Source organism: Balaenoptera borealis (assembly GCF_965194805.1).
Source record: "Balaenoptera borealis genome assembly, chromosome: 8".
NCBI lineage: Eukaryota > Metazoa > Chordata > Mammalia > Artiodactyla > Balaenopteridae > Balaenoptera > Balaenoptera borealis.
In genome coordinates, this window is record NC_138865.1 from 95,464,841 (window position 1) to 95,487,214 (window position 22,374).

At 38.8% G+C, this 22,374-nt stretch overlaps 1 protein-coding gene across 10 annotated transcripts in view; it reads left to right on the forward strand.

The window, feature by feature from the left end:
• The first annotated feature begins 384 nt into the window (after positions 1-384).
• FKTN (fukutin) overlaps positions 385-22,374 on the forward strand; it is a 124,311-nt gene continuing 102,321 nt past the window's right edge. For 5 of the 10 annotated variants that reach the window (XR_014247885.1, XR_014247886.1, XR_014247887.1 and 2 more), the window contains exon 1: positions 13,530-13,716. Coding sequence is in view for 4 of the 10 variants with exons in the window: in XM_082404058.1 (XP_082260184.1) it covers positions 13,612-13,716 (105 nt within the window). In the remaining 6 variants the exon portion in view is untranslated. Of the gene's footprint in view, positions 429-1,519; positions 2,916-13,529; positions 13,717-22,374 lie in introns of those variants that run through there. The other 5 variants (XM_082404057.1, XM_082404055.1, XM_082404056.1 and 2 more) reach the window with 5 other exon arrangements.

Consider the following 22,374-nt stretch of genomic DNA (forward strand, 5'->3'; position numbering starts at 1 on the left):
TATTCCGAATCCCTCTGCAAAGCACACTCAAAAATTATTCGTTGTTTATCTGAAATTCATATTTAACTGGCATCCTATATTTTATCTGGCAAACTGACACACTTTGGGAAACACAGCTCAGCTGGTGCCTCTCCAATTCCAGGAGCAATTCCTAAAATCTCAGATCGCCTCAGTGCCCTGCTGTAGTTGTTACCTAGGCAACAGATAAAAAAAGCTTTGCCTACGTGTCTAAATCCCAAAACCCAGGAAATCGCCGGGCTCCGTAAACTTCGGTGAGGAAGCAGCGTGGGCAGTAGACCAGGCGGAGGCCGGGGCCAACGGCTGCGACACCAACCCAACCGGTACGTAAAGGATCCGCGCTTGACGGCCCCTTTTGCAGCGGTTGCTGTGAGTGCCGTAAAGCGGCGTTGCCGCTGGCGTTGGAGGAGGTAAGGTGTGAGAGGCGAGGCTTGGCCTCCGGGGGTGGGTGGGCGCCTCAGCCGGGTGTCGCCGGTGGCTAGGGTACTGTCACTGGGCATTCCCCTAGCCTAATGGGCACTTGCCTCGGCCCAGGCGGGCCATAGGTCGAGCGCGCTCCGGGCGGGGGATACTCAGGCAGTCCACGAGCACCTCGGAGTAGATGTGCGGTTCGGCGTCCCTCCCACGCTCTTGGGCTTGTCAGCAAGTAAAATCCTCATCCCGGGACAGGTCCGGTGTTGGAGGCCGATCGAGACCCTTGTAGGACCCGGCTGGGGTAGTGACGTTTGAGTAGGGTCCTGAGAGCTGTCTCGGAATTTGCAAGAGGATCTCGGGGGCAGGGGTCGGCGGGAGGGAGGAGAGCATTGCAGGCTGTGGGGCCCGTGTGTGCAAAGGTGCAGAAGCATGAAAGGGACTACCAGGTTTGGGCAGCACTGCGTGTTAGGGTAATGGCTGGAGGAATGGGTGCGGAGACGGGAGGGCCAGAAATGCGGTGGGAGCTACCGTTGGGTCTCAACTGGAACGAACCTTGATGCCCCATGAGAGAGTGTGGAGTGCTTCCTTGTGCAGTGGGGGAGCTACAGCAGCTTTCTAGAGAGAGGGTAATTTAATTAACCATCCCTTTCTTTTATGCTTTCCCCCTGGGTTCAGCTTTCAGTTCAGTTGGAGGAGTAGTTACTGAAGCGTCCCTTTTTTGTGCCTAATAGTGGGGTGGACACAGCTAGCCATGCTAAATAAAGTTTCATATGGCTTTGACGTCTGCCTTTTGCTTGCACTATCAACTGGGGGATGTCGGGAAAGACTGATACACACACACACACACACACACACACACACACACACACATATATATATATAGAGAGAGAGAGAGAGAGAGAGAGAGAGAGAGAGAGAGAGAGAGATGACCGAAGCTTTGGATAGGAATCTGGGGAACTGAGTTCAGATTTCATCACCATCACCAATTTCTCAAGTAACATGAGAGAAGTTGCTTCTCTCTGGGCCTCAGTTTTCTCAGATGTAAACAGAGGACCTAGATAACAACAGGTTCTTTCTACTTTTGAAGATAGCAGGTTTCCAAAGAATAAACATCAGCCTATGAACAAATATGAAAGTGAGTGACGGAGCAGTGCATTAGGAATTGGGAAAAGTAGAAAAGGCTGGGATTGAGCTGTACTTTGAGGATGGATAGGGTTTGAGTCATCAGGAGCTATCTCTGCTGAGCACCGTAGATAAAGATACAGAAGACAGGAATAGGCATTTGAGAGTATATTTGCGGAGGTAGGCTTTGAGAGGATGGAGGATTTGAGAAGTATGGCACTAGAGGTTGAAGGAACCCCAAGTGGAAAGAAAATGCAGTACGTTCTGAAAAGGAAGAAAAAAGGAATGACAGAAATGTCAACAATATACAGTACTTGATTTCTTGGATCTAGGCGATTGTTATTTTGAACGTGTGTTTCTCAAAAGTGAGTTTAAGTGCTGTTGATAAAAATGAGAATTCTATCAGAATTTTAGCATGTGATAATGTATTGGGAGTAAGGTGATGCAGATTGTAGCTTTGCGTTGCCAATAACTAGCCTCTTGGGCTGTCATTTATTTCTTCCAGATCCTATTCTCCTCTGTAAAATGATGTTCTTGGATTAGGTGGTCTCTCTTCTCTAAAACCTGTAAAACATGAGTCTGTGAGGATGGAGAACTATTCTCTTTGAAGGGGCAGGGAGATAGTAGATGGAGAATAAAATTGTTAACTTTGAGGCGTAGGAAATAGAGTTGGATATATAGACAGATGGGGTTTATAGACTGAAACTTAAGTAGTAAGTTTTCTCTCAGGTGGTATTTAAAATCTTGAAAATGAGTTTTCTTTGAAGGAGAGATTGTAAAGAGTAACTATAGGGTGTGCGCATAGACAGGAGACTAGAGAAATGATTGAAGGAGACATGTAGATCTCAGAGCTATGAGCTAGGACTCCTTTTCAAAAAGGATTACATTTTGGGGGCCAGCATTTTTATTAAAATAATTTAACAGTATTTACAGTAAATATTAATATTAAGCAATCATTTTTGGGAACGCTAGCAGAAAATAATTCAAACAGATACAGTCTCCACTGTCGTTCTGATTGTCTATTCAGAAGTAATATCATTTACATGCTTATTTATTCAACAAATACTTGTGTGTTTCAGGCACTGCTGTGTGCTAGGGATGTACAATGAAGAAGGCAGATGTTGTTCCTATCGTCCCTGGATGTAAAGGCTGTAGTGTCCAAATCAGTGCTTTTCAAATTTTAATGCAAATATGAATCACCTGAGGATCTTAAAATGTAGATTAAATGTAGGTTCTGAATCAGTAGGTCTGCAGTATGGCCTGAAAATTCTGCATTTTGACACACGCTCCAGCATGATGCTGGTGCTGCTCGTCTGAGGGCCGTACGTTTAAGTAGCAAAGATCTAGATCCTGTCTAGCAGGTATTAAGCCACTGCTACTACTAATCAGCTGTCTTTATTAATAATTTTATTGTCTTTATGAAAATAATATATGCTCATTATAAAAATTTGGGGACAATATTAAAAAAGCATAAAGAACAATGTAAAAATCATGCCAATCCCCACACCTAGAGATGACCATTATTGATGTATTGGTGAACATCCATCCAGATTTTATGTATGTACGTATATTCACACTTTATATTTTGTACTAAGTACTTGATGCTTGCTGAGCCCTATGTTTGATTCTGTTTGTTTGGTTAGCTTTATAGTTTTACTAAGATCAACACCCAGATGTCCTCAACCAAGCAGTTAAGTACTTGCATTCTTGAGGGGAAGACTTTACTCAGTTAAAAATAGCTTGGTTTAACACTATTCTGTTACTCCAAAAATTGGAAGATAGTAAGATGATTAAAGCTTATAATGTGTGTGGGCTGTAGAATTTGTTAATTGAGCCACAGAATGAGAGAATTTTTTAATATATATATATTTTAAATATTTATTTATTTATTTATTTATTTATTTATTTTTATTTATGGCTGTGTTGGGTGTTCGTTTCTGTGCGAGGGCTTTCTCCAGTTGCAGCAAGTGGGGGCCACTCTTCATCGCGGTGCGTGGGCCTCTCACTATCGCGGCCTCTCTTGTTGCGGAGCACAGGCTCCAGACGCGCAGGCTCAGCAATTGTGGCTCACGGGCCTAGTTGCTCCGCGGCATGTGGGATCTTCCCAGACCAGGGCTCGAACCCGTGTGCCCTGCATTGGCAGGCAGATTCCCAACCACTGCGCCACCAGGGAAGCCCGAGAGAATTTTTTAAAAGTTTTTTTGAAACTTAGTATTTTTTTTTTCCTCATTACGAAATCAATCGGTATTCACATAGGATAAATGAAAAGGAAAAAGAAAAGCACCTACAGTCCTCCCAACCTAAAGACAGCCACTGTTTTTACACTGGTGTGTATGCTACTAAGGTAGCTCTTAAATGACCCATGAAATAATGTATGTAAATAATGTTGGGGTCAAAAGAAATCCTTGGTTCCTCAACTTTCTGCTGCCTTTGAAATAAACATAATCTATTGTTTGTACTGTAGAGTCTTGTGACAGGGAACAGCTGGCAGGTTGCCTGGTGTCTATAGGATGTACATAGTGCTCAGTGATATTTGTGAACTTAATGGAAAAATGAATGAATGAGGGAACAAACCAAACTGACTTGTGTGACATAAACTCTGGCTGTCACTCTTCACCTGCAGTTGCTCACATTCACCACTTATCTCAAATACTTTTGTATACTCTTCTGGGCACACAGAGCTCTTGGGGCAACAGAGGTCCATCATAAATCTTTTAAAATCTATGTCTGTGCTTGAATTCTACTGTGGAAGACTACAGAATATGGAATGCTGGGGAATATGGAAACATATGATAGCCTCCTGTCTAAAGGAACTATAACGAGTTAAGACTGACTGCAAAAATAGTACAAATATACAAAGCTGTGTGGATATAAAAGAGGGAGCCCTTAGTTGTCTGAGAGCAGAGGGAATTCCTAGTAGGCTTTTAAGATGACAGTTATTAATTATTGCTGGCATTTATTGTATAGTTATCATGTTCTAGGTACCGTTTGGTGCTTTCCATGTATTAATCTGTCAGAACAGCCCTGTGAGTCAAGTACAATTTATAGATCCACTTTAAAGATGGGGCATAGAAAGATTAAGTAACCTGCCTAAGGACATACATATAGGCTGCAAGTGGCAGAGCAGGATTTGAACATAGCAGTCTGTCTTCGGAGCCTATGCTCTTAACTACTCAAAAGGCAGTGAGGGGGCAGGATGTGGGGGAGAAAGTACTGTAGAGAGAAGGAATAGCATAGATGAATGCACCGAGGTGAGCAAGCGCTGTATCGATGGGTTCATTTAGGGGATTAGTACTAAATAAGCCATAGAAGTTCTTAAAGCAGGGGAAAGTGACACAAAGTGGTACTATAGAAATGACTGGACTTTGGTCCCTAAGATGGTATTTTGAGGAAAGCCTGGTGGTAGAGTACAGATCTTCCTCAATTTGATAAACCCATCGTAAGTTGAAAATGCTGTTAATACACCTAACCTACCAAACATCATCAGAGTTTAGCCTAGCCTACCTTAAACGTCTTCAGGACACTTACATTAGCCTACAGGTAGGCAAAATCATCTCACACAAAGCCTACTTTATAATAAAGTATTGAATGTCTCATATAATTTATTGAATACTGCAAATGAAAAGCAGAATGGTTATAAGCGTCGGTTGCTTACTCTTGTGATCACGTGGTTGGCTGGGAGCTGTGCCTCGCTGCCGCTGCCCAGCATCATGAGGGATTATGTGGCATTTATTGCTAGCCCAGGAAAAGATCAAAATTCAAGTGCGGTTCCTACTGAATGCTTGTCACTTTTGCATCATTGTAAAGTCAAAAACCATAAGTCAAACCATCGTAAGTCAGGGACTATCTGTACTCATGTAGGAGGCTTTCTATTTAGGCAGAGTTAATAAGGCCTTTAAATTAGGCTAACTATACTGGAAATGGGAAAGAAATAACAGCTTTTAGAGGCACTAAGAAGAATGTAAGTTTGGTGACTCAGATGTGGAATTAGAACCACAAAAACTATTTTGTTTTGAACATAAATAATTAAGAAAATAGGGATACCATTAACAGAATAGAGGGGCGAGTAATGAAAGAAATCTGGTTTGAAGGTAGACAGTGATTTGTTTTAGGTGCTGGTGGAATGTTCAAGAGGACATCACCAACAGTCTGGTGAAATATTTATAAGTAGTAATTAGCCAGTAGATATGGGAGGTATATCTAATAAAATGATTAGGAGCAAGAGAATATAAAGAGAACATCCATCCAGATTTCATATCAAACACAGAATAGTAGGCATATTAGGCAATGCCACTTCCTTCACCCTTTTACTTTGCCCCTGTAATATCAGTCCCTTCCTGTCTTCACTTTCTTTCTTATCTAGGTCTTTCATTTCAGACACTCTCTAAAAACTCAGTATTCCATAGCCGTTTCAGAAGGAGTCACTATATATTTATGATTTTTCTGGAGTATCAAATGGAGAGACTAATTTTTTAATCTTCAAGTGTCAGCATATTGAGAGAGGGTTAAGAAGTGAATGAGCGGTAAGCAGATAAAGACACTTCTTAAACCCTTACAGTCTAACCTTTGCTTCCAGGCTACTGACACTCTTTTGCAAAGTTAGCAATGAAAGGAATGGAAAAAGAGCAGCAGTATTTAAGGAAGATGGGTAGCATCTGTTGCTACTGGGCTTTTTTTTGGCTTAGAGCAGCTGAAAATGTTGATTTTTTTTGTTTTTTCATCTTAACTCTGAATACGTCTTCAGAAGCATTTTCTCTTTATGCTTTCCAGTCTGCTGCCTTATCTCAAAACGTGCCTTTGCCTATTTACACTACCCTCTTTCTTCTCTGTAGTTTAGCCTCCTGTTTTATTTTGCAGTGCAGGGCATATTTGAATCTCAGTTCTGTCTGATTCATAGCACCTATACCTTCCTCTCACTCCCCAGTGTTCCTGAATAAATTGGATCTAGCAGCATTGAGGGGACCAGGCTAGCACACATCATCTTACGAGCCTAAGTTCAGTGTCAGGGCTGATTATTTCTTGTCCAAGGGCCTCTGATATCGAGAGATGATCCAGAAGGCAGTAGTGGGGAGAAGTGGGATAAAAAAATCAGGCCGTTTGACATTCTTTCAAACAGATCCCTACCAAGATGATTCTTAAAAAAGTAGTTGGAGGGGGGATGTCAGGTTAAGCCAGGTGCCAAAGTTTTTTGTGCCATTACCATCAAAGAACAAATGATAATGTGAAAGGGAAATGGGAAGCTGAAAGAATGTGAAATACTGCTCTTGGCTGTAGCAAGAGCCTGAGAGCTATCTTGAACTTCCCATTCTGTACATTTTTCCTTCAAATTTCTATATGGCTTTTATCTACCACTGGGTTTTTCCACCTTTCTCATGCCTTGACACAAAGCAAAATTGATAAAGGACGAAAGAAAGGGTAAAAGAATGTGTTTGTTCTTGGCTGGAGGTGACAGTCTTGGACTCTAGCTACCCCAGGCTCAAAGACTGAGAGGATTGATAGCTCAGACACCCACAACCCGTTAAAGGTTCAGCTGGGAAGCAGATCTGCCCATTCCTGTCTTCTTCATTGCCAGATCCTAGTTCATGCACTAGCTAGAGCCTGTTTCCAAGTCATCTAAGACTAATTCTATGCTGTAATATACCATACTTATATTAACCTCATATTTGCATTAGAACTTGAAGATACTTGGGTACTTAAACCTGGTAACTCCCCTTAGAGTCCCCATTACATCTCCCCTCCCCCTCATTTAAATTTACATCTCTGCAGTACTCTTTCTTCTTTGCCATTATACTGTTTTCTTTAGGAAGCTTTACCTAAGTATATGTAAGAAAATACATTACTTGTCTTCTCTAGCATTTTTATTATGATAGCTAAAATGTCACATATAAAGAGAAATGTATACACAAATAATATTTTTATTTTGGTTCTATGCTATATTTCTCCATATGTTATTTTTAAATGTTTATTGCTCAGGAGTTGGAACCAAGTGTAGGCTTTAAACTCTAAAAAAATCACTTTTTCGTATTTCATATTCTGTTTTATTATGAAAGTTTCTGTAGGACAGAGAACTTTTTTAAATAAAAACTTTTTTTTAATAGTTTTGTGTTCTCTTGAGCATTGTGCAGTGTCTTTGAGTATACTTAGCATACTTATTTCTTGATAATAATTCAACCAGTTTTAGGCTGGTGGGGGAGATGATTCATGCATTCTAATAGCTATAATTCAAAATAGAAAGTAGTAAAATCCCTAGGGTTAGTTTCCTCTCCTTGTGCTCCATAGTAACCTGTATTTACTCCATGACCATTACACTTGATATTGTCTCTATATTTATCTCTGATAGAGTCTATGACAAACTAGAACAGTGGTTCCTAATAGATGTGAGGGTGGTAAGGATGGTGCTTGTGCATTTTGGAAAAAACTTCCCATGCTGTTCTTTAGCACATCATACCCTCTACCACCATTACCATCACCATTCTTCTTTTGAGAACTCTTATATACTCATCTCTAACATCTTAGAAGATAGGGAACTGTATCATTTTCTCTCCAGCTTAGCATTTTATTGGCATCTCTGCCTGTTAAGGTAGACAGTAAATATTTATTCCCTTCAAGAAGGTAAGACTAGGAATTTAGAGCTAGGAGAGTTCACTTCTGACTTTGAAGAGCATGAAAGACTTCATAAAAGAAGGGTCACTTGAGAGGAGTGATGAAAAGAGGTGTAGAACTGGTTCTGTGGAAATGGATGAGAACATTTCAGACAGGAGGGAATGAGTAAAAGCAAAGAGGCAGGAAAGGTCATGTGTATTCCAGGAATACCTGGGCAAAAACCATAGAGTGTGTGAAGTGGGAGAAAGACTAGAAAATTTGCGTGTGTTCAGTCAGATTGTGAATACCCTTGAATGCCATTACAGTTGACCCTTGAACAGTGCAGGTGTCAACCCTCTGTCGACTGAAATAAAAACACACAACATGAGAGCTGTGAGTTTCAGTTTTATTTGGGGACTTACTGAGGACTGTAGTCTGGGAGACAGTCTCTCAGATAGCTCTGAGTAAGAAGAGGTAGTGGGGGAGGTCAGTAGATACATGATTTTGGCAAAGGGGTACGTACACTCAAGCACACATGTCTGTAGAAAGTTGCTGCTAGTCACGAGGAGCACATATCTCAGTTAATGATTTTAGTGCTTTTCTAAGTATGGGAAGATGCAAGGGTCCAGGTTCATAAACTGTTTCTCCTGAAATATTTCTAAGTATCTAAGGGCCTGTTTTGCCTGTTTTCCCGGAGCACAGAGTGCCTCATCCCGATCTTCACCCTGAATTCCTTTCAGATGTACTGTAAGTCAGCAACTGCAGTGGCTAATGACTTGATTCTTGTAGAACTGGATGGTGGGCACCATTCTTTATTTTACACCTCCCTGCAGTCAAAAATCTGCATGTAGCAGAGTCAGCCCTCTGTATCTGCAGTCCCACAACAAAAGATTCAGTCAACAACAGATTGTGTAATACTATTTATTATTGAAAAAAATCTGCATATAAGTGGACCTGCGTAGTTCAAACCCGTGTTGTTCAAGGGTCAAATGTATGTGGAATTTGAGCTTTATCTGTAGGTGGTAGAGAACCACTGAAATATTTTGATTATGGTGTAATTTGATTCATTTATCAGCAACTTGGTATATCTGTCAATGTATAGGTAAGATTATGAGTAGGCAGAAAGTGGAACCTGGGACATCAGTTACAATTAAGACATTTTTACAATTAGAGTTTAAATTAGAATGACAGTGAAGAAAGAAGAGGGAGTTGGTGCCAGAGGGATTTTAGAGGTAAACTCAACAAGCCTTGGCCTGTCTTTTTTAAAGTATCACATTATTCATTTTAAAGTGGTAACTCCATTCCTAATGAAGAGATGGTGCTAGCAAATAGGAATGTTTTGACAGGCTAATATTCTTCCTTTGCAATAACTGCCTTGGCATTTATAGAAAATAAGTTATGAAGTAAAGTTAATTGGATATCATCTTGATAATAAAAATGTAGTTGTGATTGATGATATATTCTGGAGGTTTATTTCATTTAAGAATTAACTGTAAGTTAGAGATATGTCCAAAGAAAGAACAAGATATTAATTTGGACTTTATGTTTCTGTAGTGGTTTATATAGGCCTTTCTTTCCACCTGTTAATTCTGGCACAGAAAAGGCTGGGTTATATAGCACACTCCAAATGCTACTTTACATTTCACTAGGAATCTGTGTACAATACGTTGATGCACTATTTACTACAACTACAAGAAACTGAGCTGAAATACTGAAAATGAAGAATATTCTTTTTGTTATCTTGTGAGCTGTCCTTATCAGAATACATATTTGACTGTTTTATTTTAGCAAGGTTTAGCTGACAGCAAAACTAATGCCATCATCAATATTGTTTTATGTTGCTAGTTTTTACAGTTTTAGGAGATAGAACATGATCATGATTTATTCCGTTATCTTTGCTTTATGCATTATCTGTAAATCAAGTAGATTACTCACGTCACTGGTGATATTCCTCTTAAGTAGTTTGTTGACTTTATATAATATCATGTAGTGTTTGCTTTATATAGGCTTCCACACTGGAAGCTCGTTTGGATTGTTTTAAAACCCTAAGACTTCTGATTTAAAGATGACAGAGTAAAGACATTTGTGCCTTCTTCTATCTGATATTACCCTGAAACAGCAAGGAGAATGAGAGACAGAGATGTACAGTTGACCCTTGAACAACATGAGTTTGAACTGCTATATGTAGATTTTTTTAAATAGTGAATACTGCAGTACTATATGACCCCTGGGTGGTTGAATCCACAGATGCAAAACCGCATATATGAAGGAACCGCAGATACAGAGGAACCACGTATGTATATGGAGGGCCAACTATACGTTATATGCAGATTTTTAACTGTGCAGAGGGTTGGTGCCCCAACCCCTGCATTGTTCAAACGTCAACTGTAATTACATCTTTGATGGGACTAGAGTCCTGTACCCCAAATTGAAATATTTGAGAAATATTTGTCAAATGTAAGCAGAAAGAGATTAAAAGAGCATTCTGGCAGAAAGAGATCTCAGGTAGAACTGACAGAGCAACGAGAAATAGATCTTCCGTTTACAGTGGTGTCAGGAGGCATAGAAAAGCAGTGGGAGAAGCTTCCTTGGAATGTTTGGCAACATGAACTAGCAGGAAAGGAAGAGCAAATGAGAAAGCACACAGATACACAATCTTTGCACACAGATACACAGTCTTTGCAGGAAGCACTCTCTTGGTGAGGCAAGAAATAACGGCTAAACAACTTTCTCTTGCTTGTTCTCACATACATTCTCTCTGTCTCTCTCACGCACACACATGCGCAGAGCACCCTGTATCATAAAGAGCTTTCTTGTGTACTAAAGAGACTACCTTCTAGTCCAGAACACAGCCTTGCTTCTTCCTTCCACAACCCTCTTGCAAATAGTTGGCCTGAGTGGAGTTCATGTCATTCAAAGATTAATAATAATAAAAAGGAAATGAGCACAGCATCTACACAAAAATGTTACAAGAAGAAAAGCGAAAAGAAACGGAAAAACAAGTGACAAAGAACCCATGAGAAAACTGTATTGGCCTAACAAATTTAAGGAGACCATCACTTCTTTAAAGTAATAAACAAAGTTCATTGGCTAGGAAGAAATAGTAAGACAACAGTAAATGGTGAGTAATAATTTGGCAGAACTCAAGAAAGAAAAGAAAGAAAAATAAAATCAGAAATAAAAGGCCAGGACTTCCCTTGTGGCACAGTGGGTTAAGAATCCGCCTGCCAATGCAGGGGACACAGGGTCAAGCCCTGGTCTGGGAAGATCCCACATGCTGTGGAGCAACTAAGCCCGTGCACCACAACTACTGAGCCTGCGCTCTAGAGCCCACGAGCCACAACTACTGAGCCTGTGTGCCACAGCTACTGAAGCCCGCATGCCTAGAGCCCATGCTCCGCAACAAGAGAAGCCACCACAATGAGAAGCCCATGCACTGCAATGAAGAGTAGCCCCAGCTCTCTGCAACTAGAGAAAGCCCGCGCTCAGCAACGAAGACCCAACACAGCCAAAAATAAAAATAAATAAATAAAGAGTCAATGGGAACATCAAGGAGTGGTCCCTTATAAAAAAAAAAAAAATAAAACGCCACATAAGAGGCAAAAAGGAGAATTAACACTGTTGAAAACTCAGTAAGGGACATGACGACAGGCTTTTGAAAGTTGAGCAAAGTGAAATGGGAGTGAAAGGAGATGAAACACATGATTAATTGTAGTTCTGGAAATAGAGAACAACATTAGAACAGAAAAGTATTCAAACATATAACTTAAGAAAACTTGCCGCAGAGAAAGAAATCTTGATTCTACAGATTGAAGGTGCACATAATGAAGAAAAACTAATATACAGTCATTAACATCATTACATAACCTAGTTTTTAAAAAATTGGATTGCAAAGATAAGGGATGTGTTCTTTGCTCATCCCATTAAAAAGATCAGCTTATCTATAGGGGAGTGCCAGGGGAAGGATCAGATATTGTCAAGGGAGTATTTCGCATTGCAGGACAGTGGTACAAATTCTATAAGTCATCAGAGGAAAGAAAGTGTGATCTCAAAGCCAAACTATTAGTTGACACCCGTTTTTTTGTTGTTTTTTCATAAATTTATTTATTTATTTATTTTTGGCTGCATTGGGTCTTCATTACTGTGCATGGGCTTTCTCTAGTTGCGACCAGAGGGGGCTACTCTTCGTTGCGGTGCACGGGCTTCTCATTACAGTGGCTTCTTTTGTTGTGGAGCACATGTTCTAGGCGCACGGGCTCAGTAGTTGCGGCTCACGGGCTCTAGAGCGCAGGCTCAGTAGTTGTGGCACATGGGCTTAGTTGCTCTGTGGCATGTGGGATCTTCCCAGACCAGGGCTCGAACCTGTGTCCCCTGCACTGGCAGGTGGATTCTTAACCACTGCGCCACCAGGGAAACCCGACACCCGTTTTTGAACAATGCAGGAACTCAAGGTAAATAGTGCCCACAAGTCCTAAGGAGAAGATGAATACCAGCCATCCAGTAGCTGAACAGAGATGATACAGCAAAAGGATTGGCAGGGAATATAGTAGGAATAAGACTGAAAAAGCTGTGAGATTTGTATTGCAGAATGCGATAGAACGATAGCAAAGTAAACTAATAAAAGTCAGGATTGAAAGAGGAGAGATGCAGAAGGTAGATTTTCTCTTATTTTTTAGCTGGAGAACTAAAGACATACAAAGTTTAGACATCAAGTAATAGAGGTGTTAATATATTTAAAGGAATAAAGATAAATGTTTGAAGAACTGAATTTAATATGTTTGACCAAAATCAAACAGTGGAGAGGAGGTAAGAAGAAGTAGAACTATATTAAATTTCTTGTTCTAAAGAAATAGTCAGATGGGACCAAAGATGAAAGAACAAAAATTTTTATCATGGCTTTTTTTACACTTGCAGAAAACTGAAAATGTATATGGGATATTTATAAAAACTGACCACATCCTACATAACAAAAGACAAAGAGCTATTACACAGATGATGTTCCTTGACCAAAAACTTAATTTTTTTCTATGGAAGTGGTTCTTAGTATGTTCAGCAGCATCAGCATTGCCTGGGAACTCATTAGAAATGCAAATTCAGAGGGCTCACCCCAGTTCTTTTGAATCAGAAACCCTGGGGGAGAAGCCCCCCAGTCTCTTTGGGTCAGTTTTTATAGATATCCCATTAATGTTTTTTGTTATTTGCAACTGTAAAGAATGCTATGATAAACTTTTTTGTTCTTTCAAGTGTGGTCTCATATTTGATTATTTCTTTAGGATAGGAAATTACCAAATCAAAGAAGGTTCTGTTGAACTTTAGATAACTTTTTCTTGGTTAATAAAGGTGAAAATTAAATACAGGTTTTTGTCTCTTTAGAAATATCTTTTTGTTCACAGAAAACAAGATTATCTTCTTACCCAAAAAGATGAAACCAACTGGGTTACTTTCAAAAGACAACCAAGTGAGCACCGCAGACTAATGAGTAGGATCAATAAGAACGTGATTTTGGCGCTTTTAACTTTGACAAGTTCTGCATTTCTGCTGTTTCAGTTGTACTACTACAAGCTCTATTTATCAGCAAAGGTAATTTTTTTCTTCCTTTCTCATTATTAGACTTCATTTTAGCTGTATATTTTCCTAACATACTTCCCTTTTGCAGTACATAAAATTAATCACAGTTTTTAAAATCCTTGCAGAAATAGTTCTTTGAGATTCTCATCCTCGTGAGTGTGGCAAGCAATTCAAAATTACAGTTAAATGTTATTGTAATAACACGCTAAAAGTCAGAGGTGCCACGTTTCAGTGATGTTGAAATTTTCTGATAGAGTTATGTGGAAATTGTTATTTTTCCAAACAGATCATCACTCATTGGAAAGAATTCAATGATAAATAATTTTGATAAAATATTAGAATTAGTTTATTTTTGTACAGAGTATATTTTAATATAGTGTCTAACAGGGAAGTGTAGCATTATAACTTACCTTTATTATAAATCTATAGGTATAAAGATGTAGAGACAATAATTTGGAATCTGGTAGCTTCTGAAGATGATACAGAAGTCCAGATAAGAAATTCCAAAGTTGAGAAGGTATTGCTGAATTGTGAAAAGTTGCCAAACACTCCCACTGGGGTTAATTATAATAATAGCTACCATTATTGAGAATTGTGCTAGATACTGTCTGTGCTTAATTTAACCCTAAAAACATTTTGGGGGGGGGATATGTTTTTTGTTTGTATCGTCATTTGATAGTTAGAACTATTCTTCAGAACCAGTTACTTCCCTTTCCCTCCCAAAGGGTATGATACTTCCCTGCCCTAGTTAAGCTTGACCATGAGACTTACTTTGGCTTGTGGAATGTTATAGACATTTGCAGAGATTTCAAATGGGCTCGTATGATGTGACTTGCCCTTTGTGCTCCCCTGACCTGCCAGGAGAAGAGTGCGCCCTGGGTAGATGCTGACCTCCAGCCTGAGCCCTGAATTAGACGTATGGAGCAGACCAAACATAGTTGCCCAGCTGACTCATACATCTATGAGGGAGAAAACAAATGCTTAAGCCTTTAAGATTGAGAGAGGTTTATTATGCAGCATTATTACATGAGGTTCCTAGACCTCATTTTACAAATACGAAAACCAAAACTCTGACAGAGATGTTAGATAACCTACCCCACTTACCCAGTTTCTAACATGCAGGCCTGACAGGTGTACCTAACTCCATTCTTTCCAGGCTATATTATTTTTAAAATAATTGACAAGTACTGAGACTACCAGCTGTCTTGGCTGTTGATCCAGTGAATGTCTTTGTGTTTCATCTTCAACCCTTTGCTGATTATTTTCTTAGGATAAAGTCCTAGAGTGGAATTTCTGGGTCTAAGATGTACGTTCTAGATTTTGTTACATATTGCAAAGTTAGCTTTCCTAAGGATAAGTAGTGTGGCTGATTTCCTATACCCTTTCCAAATATGGGAATAATAACAACAATAACAATAATTATGGCATCTGTGTCATGCTTTTGAGATGCTTTTGGCTAATAGTAGCTTAAACAAATAGAGGGTTATTTGTCTCTTATACCTTTCAGTCCAGAGCTTCCAAAATTCTCTTGACATTTCCCTGGTGCTACAGTCCAGGCTGGAGGAGGAAATAGTGCATTCTAGGAGGCTTCTTCTTTTGTGACATGGCCAGCAGATTCCCAGCTGTAAGAAAATCTGGGAAAGCAAGATTTTACTATTAGTGTTAATGCTGTTGTTAGTTAGGTTTTCCAGACTTTATAATAGAGATCGCAAAGGGGAAGGGGTTTGGGAGTGGGTGTTAGGTCAACTTACCTATCGTGTCTGCCATAGCAGTTCACGCTTTTTTGGTGTGCCTATAGGCTAGGCACTATGCTAAGCACTTTACATATATTTAATTCTTACAACGATAAATTGAGTAGATCCTGTTGTCCTCATTTTCCCAGCGGAAAAAACTGAGGTTTAGAGAAACTTACTAAATTTGTCCAGTGTCACACAATTATTAAGTGAGGGAGATAGAATTTAAACCTGAGGAGTCTACCCCAAGAGCCCTTGTTCTTTATATTTCTGGTATTTTTGATGTTCAAAAGCCGAAAGATATTAAACTGCATTAGAGGCCATTTCTTTCTAATGAGGTTAAACATCTTTCCATATGCTTTTTGGTTCTTTTTATTTCTTGATTATAATTTCTTTTTATTCCGATCTGCATATTTTTCTGATGTTGTTGACTTTTTCTGTAGCTGTTCTTTATAGTTTTAAGGATATTAAGCATTTACCATATATATTTCAAATATTTTCCCCAGTTTATTAATTTGCCTTTTACCTTTATATTCACAATGTACCCCCTTAATACACTAGTGTTCTATTTAATTTCTAAGTAGACAGGTATCAAGATCTTTCTCCCTTAGGGCATCTGGTTTTTATGTCATAAGTAGCCCAAGATTGTGGAAATATTCACCTGTATTTTCATCAGATATATTTTATGTTTAAATTTTTATACAAAATATAATTTATTTTAGTATGAGGTATGAGTTAGATATTTAATTTACAGTTTTACCCAAATGGTTAATCAGCTGTTCCAATGTCACTTATTGAATGACTTCATTAATTTAAAAATCCCATCTTAATTATATGTTAAATTCATGTAAATAACTCCTGTCTTGACCTTCTTCCTTGGGAAGCAATGTGGCATAGTTGTTAAGAGCATGATCTCCAGCCTAGGATTAAACCTCATCTATCCTGCTTATTAGCTGTGGGATGTTGGGTAAATTACTTGACTTCTGTTACTTGACCTCTACTTCCTCATCTACGGAATTGGGACAGTAACAGTACCACCTATGAGACTTGTGAAACTTATATGAATTAATATACATAAAGCATGTGGAACAGTACAAGTCACATAGAAAGAGATCAGTACATATTAGCTATTATTTTTATTATTATTATCTTCAATTTTATAATGAAAAATAGTATTTGTTGTATTGAGTCCATGGCATACAAACTGCTTTAGTAATAAGTGCCATATTCTTTAAACAAAATAGAATATTTTGAACAAAATAAAGCGTTAAATTAAATAAAGTTCAGTTAACCTTTATATACTATTAAATTTGTGAAATTTGCATTATCTGTACTAGAGTTCTTGTTTTTTATGTTTAATTTTAATGATAGGTGGAAATTACAACATCTAAGTTCTAAATACCAAAGGTTATTTTTATTTTATTGAAGAATATGGAAATTATATTAAACTATTCCTAGGCAAGTAATTTTGCATTCTTTAAGATGGAATTTTAAAACTTACTCATTCATTCAGAAACTTTTATTTAAAAGTCATGTGTTGGGCATTTTGCTAAGGTGATAAACAGTGATTGGGAAGTGGTCTCTTTCCTCTCTATATTTATAATTTAATTGGGGACAGATGCTAATGGGACAATAAATGTTTCCTATATATTATTAATGTGAAGGTAAGATACTCTGTAAGGAATACAAGTAGTTTCTCTATACTAACAGGAAAAAAAAAGCTTTATTTAAAAATAGGGTTAGACTAACTGCTGAAGCTACCAACTTTTAAAAATTTATTAGTTTTGTTGTGGAAAAACTTTTAACTTTTGGCTTTTTATTAAACTTCAAGATTTTACTTACATACAATGTTTTTGAACTCAAACTTTAAGGAAGTACAGATGCATCCTCAGTAATCTAATACAGATTGTCCTGACATAGGAGGAGAACCCAGAATTTTGTGAACTTTGTTTATTGATCGTATCTGAATTGTATTCCTCATTTGTTCAGTGAACAAAATTTTGGGGGGATAATCGTAGATAAATAAAGAAAGTTCACACGAAAATGATTTTTAGTTCAATCAAATTTGTTTGATTTGGCAAAAGAGTACATAATAGTAGCCTTGATCAATACTAGCTAATAGGTCAGAATCATCAACATAAAAACCTTGATTCTAGGTCATCCTTGAACTTTGAGGTGATTTAGAGAGACCCTTGAAATTATGTATTAGAACTAGGGCAGGGATGAAAAATGGGTTTTATCTTTGATCCCCAACCCATATCTAGTGTAGTAAATGTTTAGGACTACAGAGTTTTTCAGGCTCTTCAATAGAGAGAAATACAATATCTATCATTGGTTAGGGAAGAAGGGCTATTTGCTTTCTTGGAGTTAAGGAGGACTACTTCTGTCTATCTATTTCTTGGGCCTCACCATGGAATTCCTTTTGACCCTAGCTGGTTATGCAAGTTTAGTCTTTCAGTGATCTCCTAAATGAGGTCTGAATAATCCAGTTATCTGATAGCATTGAAGATAGGAACTAACAGATTATATCTGTTGGGTCTGGTAAAATTCCATTGATGGATAGAGTTCACTCTTCAGATTCCATAACAACCATCCAAGTCTTTGAAATACAAACTCTTCCAGTCCTTCAAAGGAAAGGACTTGTCTCTAGCACCCTCTAGGGAATGTCAGTTGTTCATTGTTTTTTACTGAGTCTAACAGGATAGTGTGATTATGATTCTGTGTTGCTCATTCAGTCTGTATTTCTTGACTATGTGTTACATAAAGGGCACTTGGTAGGAATACAGAGATAAATAGAACACAGGTCCTAATCTCAAGGAACTCAAAATTTGATAGAAGTGGTAACAGCAGTAATTCTTGAGTTTTGGGCCTAGATAGTCCTGAGTTTGAACCCTCATTCAGTTGTTTGGCTGAGCCTGCACTCTAGAGCCCATGAGCCACAACTACTGAGCCCATGTGCCACAACTACTGAACCCAGCACGCCTAGAGCCCGTGCTGCACAAGAGAAGCCACCACAGTGAGAAGCCCACGCACTGCAACGGAAGAGTAGCCCCCGCTCACTGCAACTAGTGAAAGCCTGCGCACAGCAACGAAGACCCAACGCGGCCAAAAATTTAAAAAAAATAAAAATAAAAATAAAATATAAAATAAATAAAAGAATACATTTTAAAAAAAAGATTGCTAAGTTCAGTTCCTAAAGCTTGTGTCTTCACTCATAGGGCTATTCCAACATGTAAATACAAGTATGTTCAAACAGAATACTATAACATTGATAAGAAGATATGAAATGAGATAGCTTTAAGGAGTTCTGCATCCCAATTGAAAGTCGTAAAATATTGATGCCTCAGTGGAAAGAAGACAAAGCCAATGAACCATGTTTGTGTAAAGCACTGAGTGAACCAAACCTTAATGATGTTCTTGACTTACAACCGTAAGCTGCACCGCTGCCTGTAGTAATCAGTTATTCTTATTACCTAGAAGGCCACTTACAGTGTTCTGTGCTGTGATATCGTTCTTTGCATTATATTTAGTAACCTGTGTGTGTTTGGTTAGAAGGCAGGGGAAGGAGTTGAAAGGGGAATTTGGATTTCAAATTTGGCAGTAGTCACTCACAGTGAACAATTTCATAATCCATTATTAGAAATGGAAATTAATCTTATAACCATTTAGATCATGTGTAACAGGTTTTTGAAGTGTTTTCAGTTCATCAGTTACTGAAGCATGATTTTTCTTAGATCCTCTTTGACTTCTGGCTAGTTCCATTTTGTTCTGAAGGCTAATGTCTAGGTCATTGCTGAGAAAGAATATCATGCTTGATAGTCTGATCTAGTATGGTAAACTTTGATAAATGCTACTGTTCCCCCTTCCCATCCTTCCCCCCAGCCCGCCACTCCTGCCATTATCCAGGAGAGATGTGAAAGAATTTCTTTCATTAGAATGAAAGGATATTTAAATTTTTTTTTCGTTTATTCCCAGACTTTAGGCTGTATAAGTTTCTGGCCAAGCAGCTTTGATTATTAAGAAACACCGCTTTCCCACCAGTTATTGAAGACTTAACAAAATTTCTTTAAAGTATTACCATTAGGTCCAATAGGCATGGTTAATTATCATGCTGAATTAAGAATTGTTTTTTGGTGTCTGTAAGAAACTGATTGTTGGCTACTATCTTTAAAAAATGACAGGATCATTTAAATCTTTACTTCTGTTTCCTGAATGCTTTTTCTTTGATGGCATATCTTAATTTGATTCATTTATCAGTGGAGTTCAGTAGCCACCAGACTGTTTCTACCAGTCCTATTTGGGATCTGAGTCTATCTCTCCATTCATTTATTCATTTCACTTAAGTTTTCAACACAAATATCTCATAGGTAGTGTTTCAGAATATCTTTAGACATTTTTAACCTCTTGACTTTTACCCTATGGCTTTTCTTTTAGAACATTCAGTCATTCATTTGTCAAGTATTTGTTGAGGGTTTACTATGTGCTAAGCACAGTACTAGGCTATGAGACAAAATGATGAATCAAGTGCAGTCCTTGCTGCCTAGGAACCCACAAATTGGGGGAGTTTGGGGTTGAAGGGGAAAGGGGAAAAGAAATATATAGAGACATATAAACAAATGGCATCAATGTGATATGTTACTTCTTCAAATCACACATCATAAAACACTGTTCTGCCTACTTTACTACTTATAGCTTAAGAACTCTTCTTTATCTCTACCCTTTGTAATGCTCTTCTGGCAAAAATAACAGCCGTCAGAGTTATTTTTCTTAAATACAGATCTGATCAAGTTATTCTCTGCATAAAATACCTATGGAATAAGATCCCAACTTCTTACCGTGGTGTGGTGGATAGTCTCTGTTTGCCTCTCCAGGTCCTCTCCTCGCCATACTCTGTGCCTTGGGAGGTTGACCTCTGTGGACTACGTTAGCTGAGCTCCCTTGCTCTTTATTTTCTGTTTGGGTTCAGCCAATGGGAAGCATCAGCTGGAGACTGGAGACCAGAAGGAAAGAGGCCAGGTTATTTATTCTCTTGGTTCTCCATTTGTAGGGTCATCGGTTGATAGTGACTGCATTCCTCCTATACAGCAAAGTTGTAGCCACTGCATACCATTAACTGTTCCTTCCGAGGTGGATTAACCATTAAGATAATGAAATTTAAACTGCAGCTCCCCTCACTTCCAAGGCTCTTGGAGGAGCCTTAGGAATATGTTACAAAACTCTGTATTTTTGTAAAGTTTGCAATAGATAATTTTTTGCATTTTTTTTTTCTGAAAAAGGACCAACAAAATTGTATAATCTTCAAGCTCTATAAAACTGGATCCTCTTATGTCCCTATCCTTGACTCTTTGAGCTTAGATAAGTGCAAAGTTTTCAGGGAATGAGGAACTGCTGAATAACCTGTTTGGGAAGGTTATGATTAAATATTTCATGGATAAAATAATATTTTGGGTTGGTCTTATAGGATGAGTAGGAGTTCTCCACGTAAAGAAGGATGGGAGGGCCATTACAAATAGAGGAAACAGCCTGTGTAAAGAGAATGAGCTATGTGTATGTTTAGAAGAGGAGTACACTAAGTAGAGACCAAAGGAAGCACAAAGGTCCTGAGGCAGGAACTTGCCTGGCAGTTTTGAAAACAGCAGAGAGATCACTGTGGCTGTAGAGGAGTGAGAGAGGAGAATAGTAGGTAAGGTCAGAGAGTTCTATATTTTTTATGGCCTTGTAAGCCATTATAAAGGCTTTGGCTTTTATTCTGAATGAGATTGGGGACTCTAGGAAGGTTTTGAGATGAAATGTGACACGATCTGACATTTTTTAATAAAAAGAAGTAGTGCGGATGCTCTGTTGAGAACAGATTGTAGGGGCAAGGGCTGAAACAGACCAGTTAGAAGGTTTTCTAGTAATTTACATGAGATGATGATGGCTTGGACACAGGAGCTAGTGGTGGAGTTTGTGAGAAATGGAAAGCAGAGTTATCAGGATTTGTTGATGGGCTAAATGTGGGGTATGAAAGACAGACAAGAGTCAGGGATAACGCTAGGTTTTTTTGTGTGTGTGTGGCTGCATTGGGTCTTTGTTACTGTGCGCGGGCTTTCTCTAGTTGTGGTGAGCAGGGGCTACTCTTCTTTGCGGTGCGCAGGCTTCTCATTGTTGTGGCTTCTCTTGTTGCAGAGCACGGGCTCTAAGCACGCGGGCTTCAGTAGTTGTGGCACACGGGCTCAGTAGTTGTGGCTTGTGGGCTCTAGAGCTCAGGCTCAGTAGTTGTGCAGCACGGGCTTAGTTGCTCCGCGGCCTGTGGGATTTTCCCGGGCCAGGGATCAAACCCGTGTCCTCTGCATTGGCAGGTGGATTCTTAACCACTGCGCCACCAGGGAAGCCCCAACGCTAGTATTTTTGACCTAGGTAATTGGAAGGGAGAAGTTGCTGTTTAACGAGATGGGAAAGACTAGAGGAAGCAAGTTTGAGGAATGGTGAAGATCAGGAGTATTTTTGTACATACTAAGTTTGAGATGCCTATCTGACATCCAAATGAAGAAGGTGAATAGACATTTGAATATATAAGTCTGGAGTACAAAGGACTGACGTGGTTGGGAATATAAACTGGGGGTTGTAAGCATATAGATTGTATTTAAAGCTATGAGTGGATGAGTTACCAAGGAAGTAAACATAGAGTAAAAAGAGAAGGAGAAAAATCTCATGGTCTGAGCTTTGGGACCCTCCAACATGTCAGGGAGCTGAGAAGAAGTAGCAAATGGGACCAAGAAGTAGCTGGAGAGAAATAGCAGGAAACCAGAAGTATGGGGATCCTGAGAGCCAAGCGAATGAAGTGTTTTTTTTTTTTTTTTTTTTTAAAGAGGGTTTTTTTTTTTTAATTATTTATTTATTTTTTTATTTATTTAATTTATTTATGGCTGTGTTGGGTCTTCATTTCTGTGCGAGG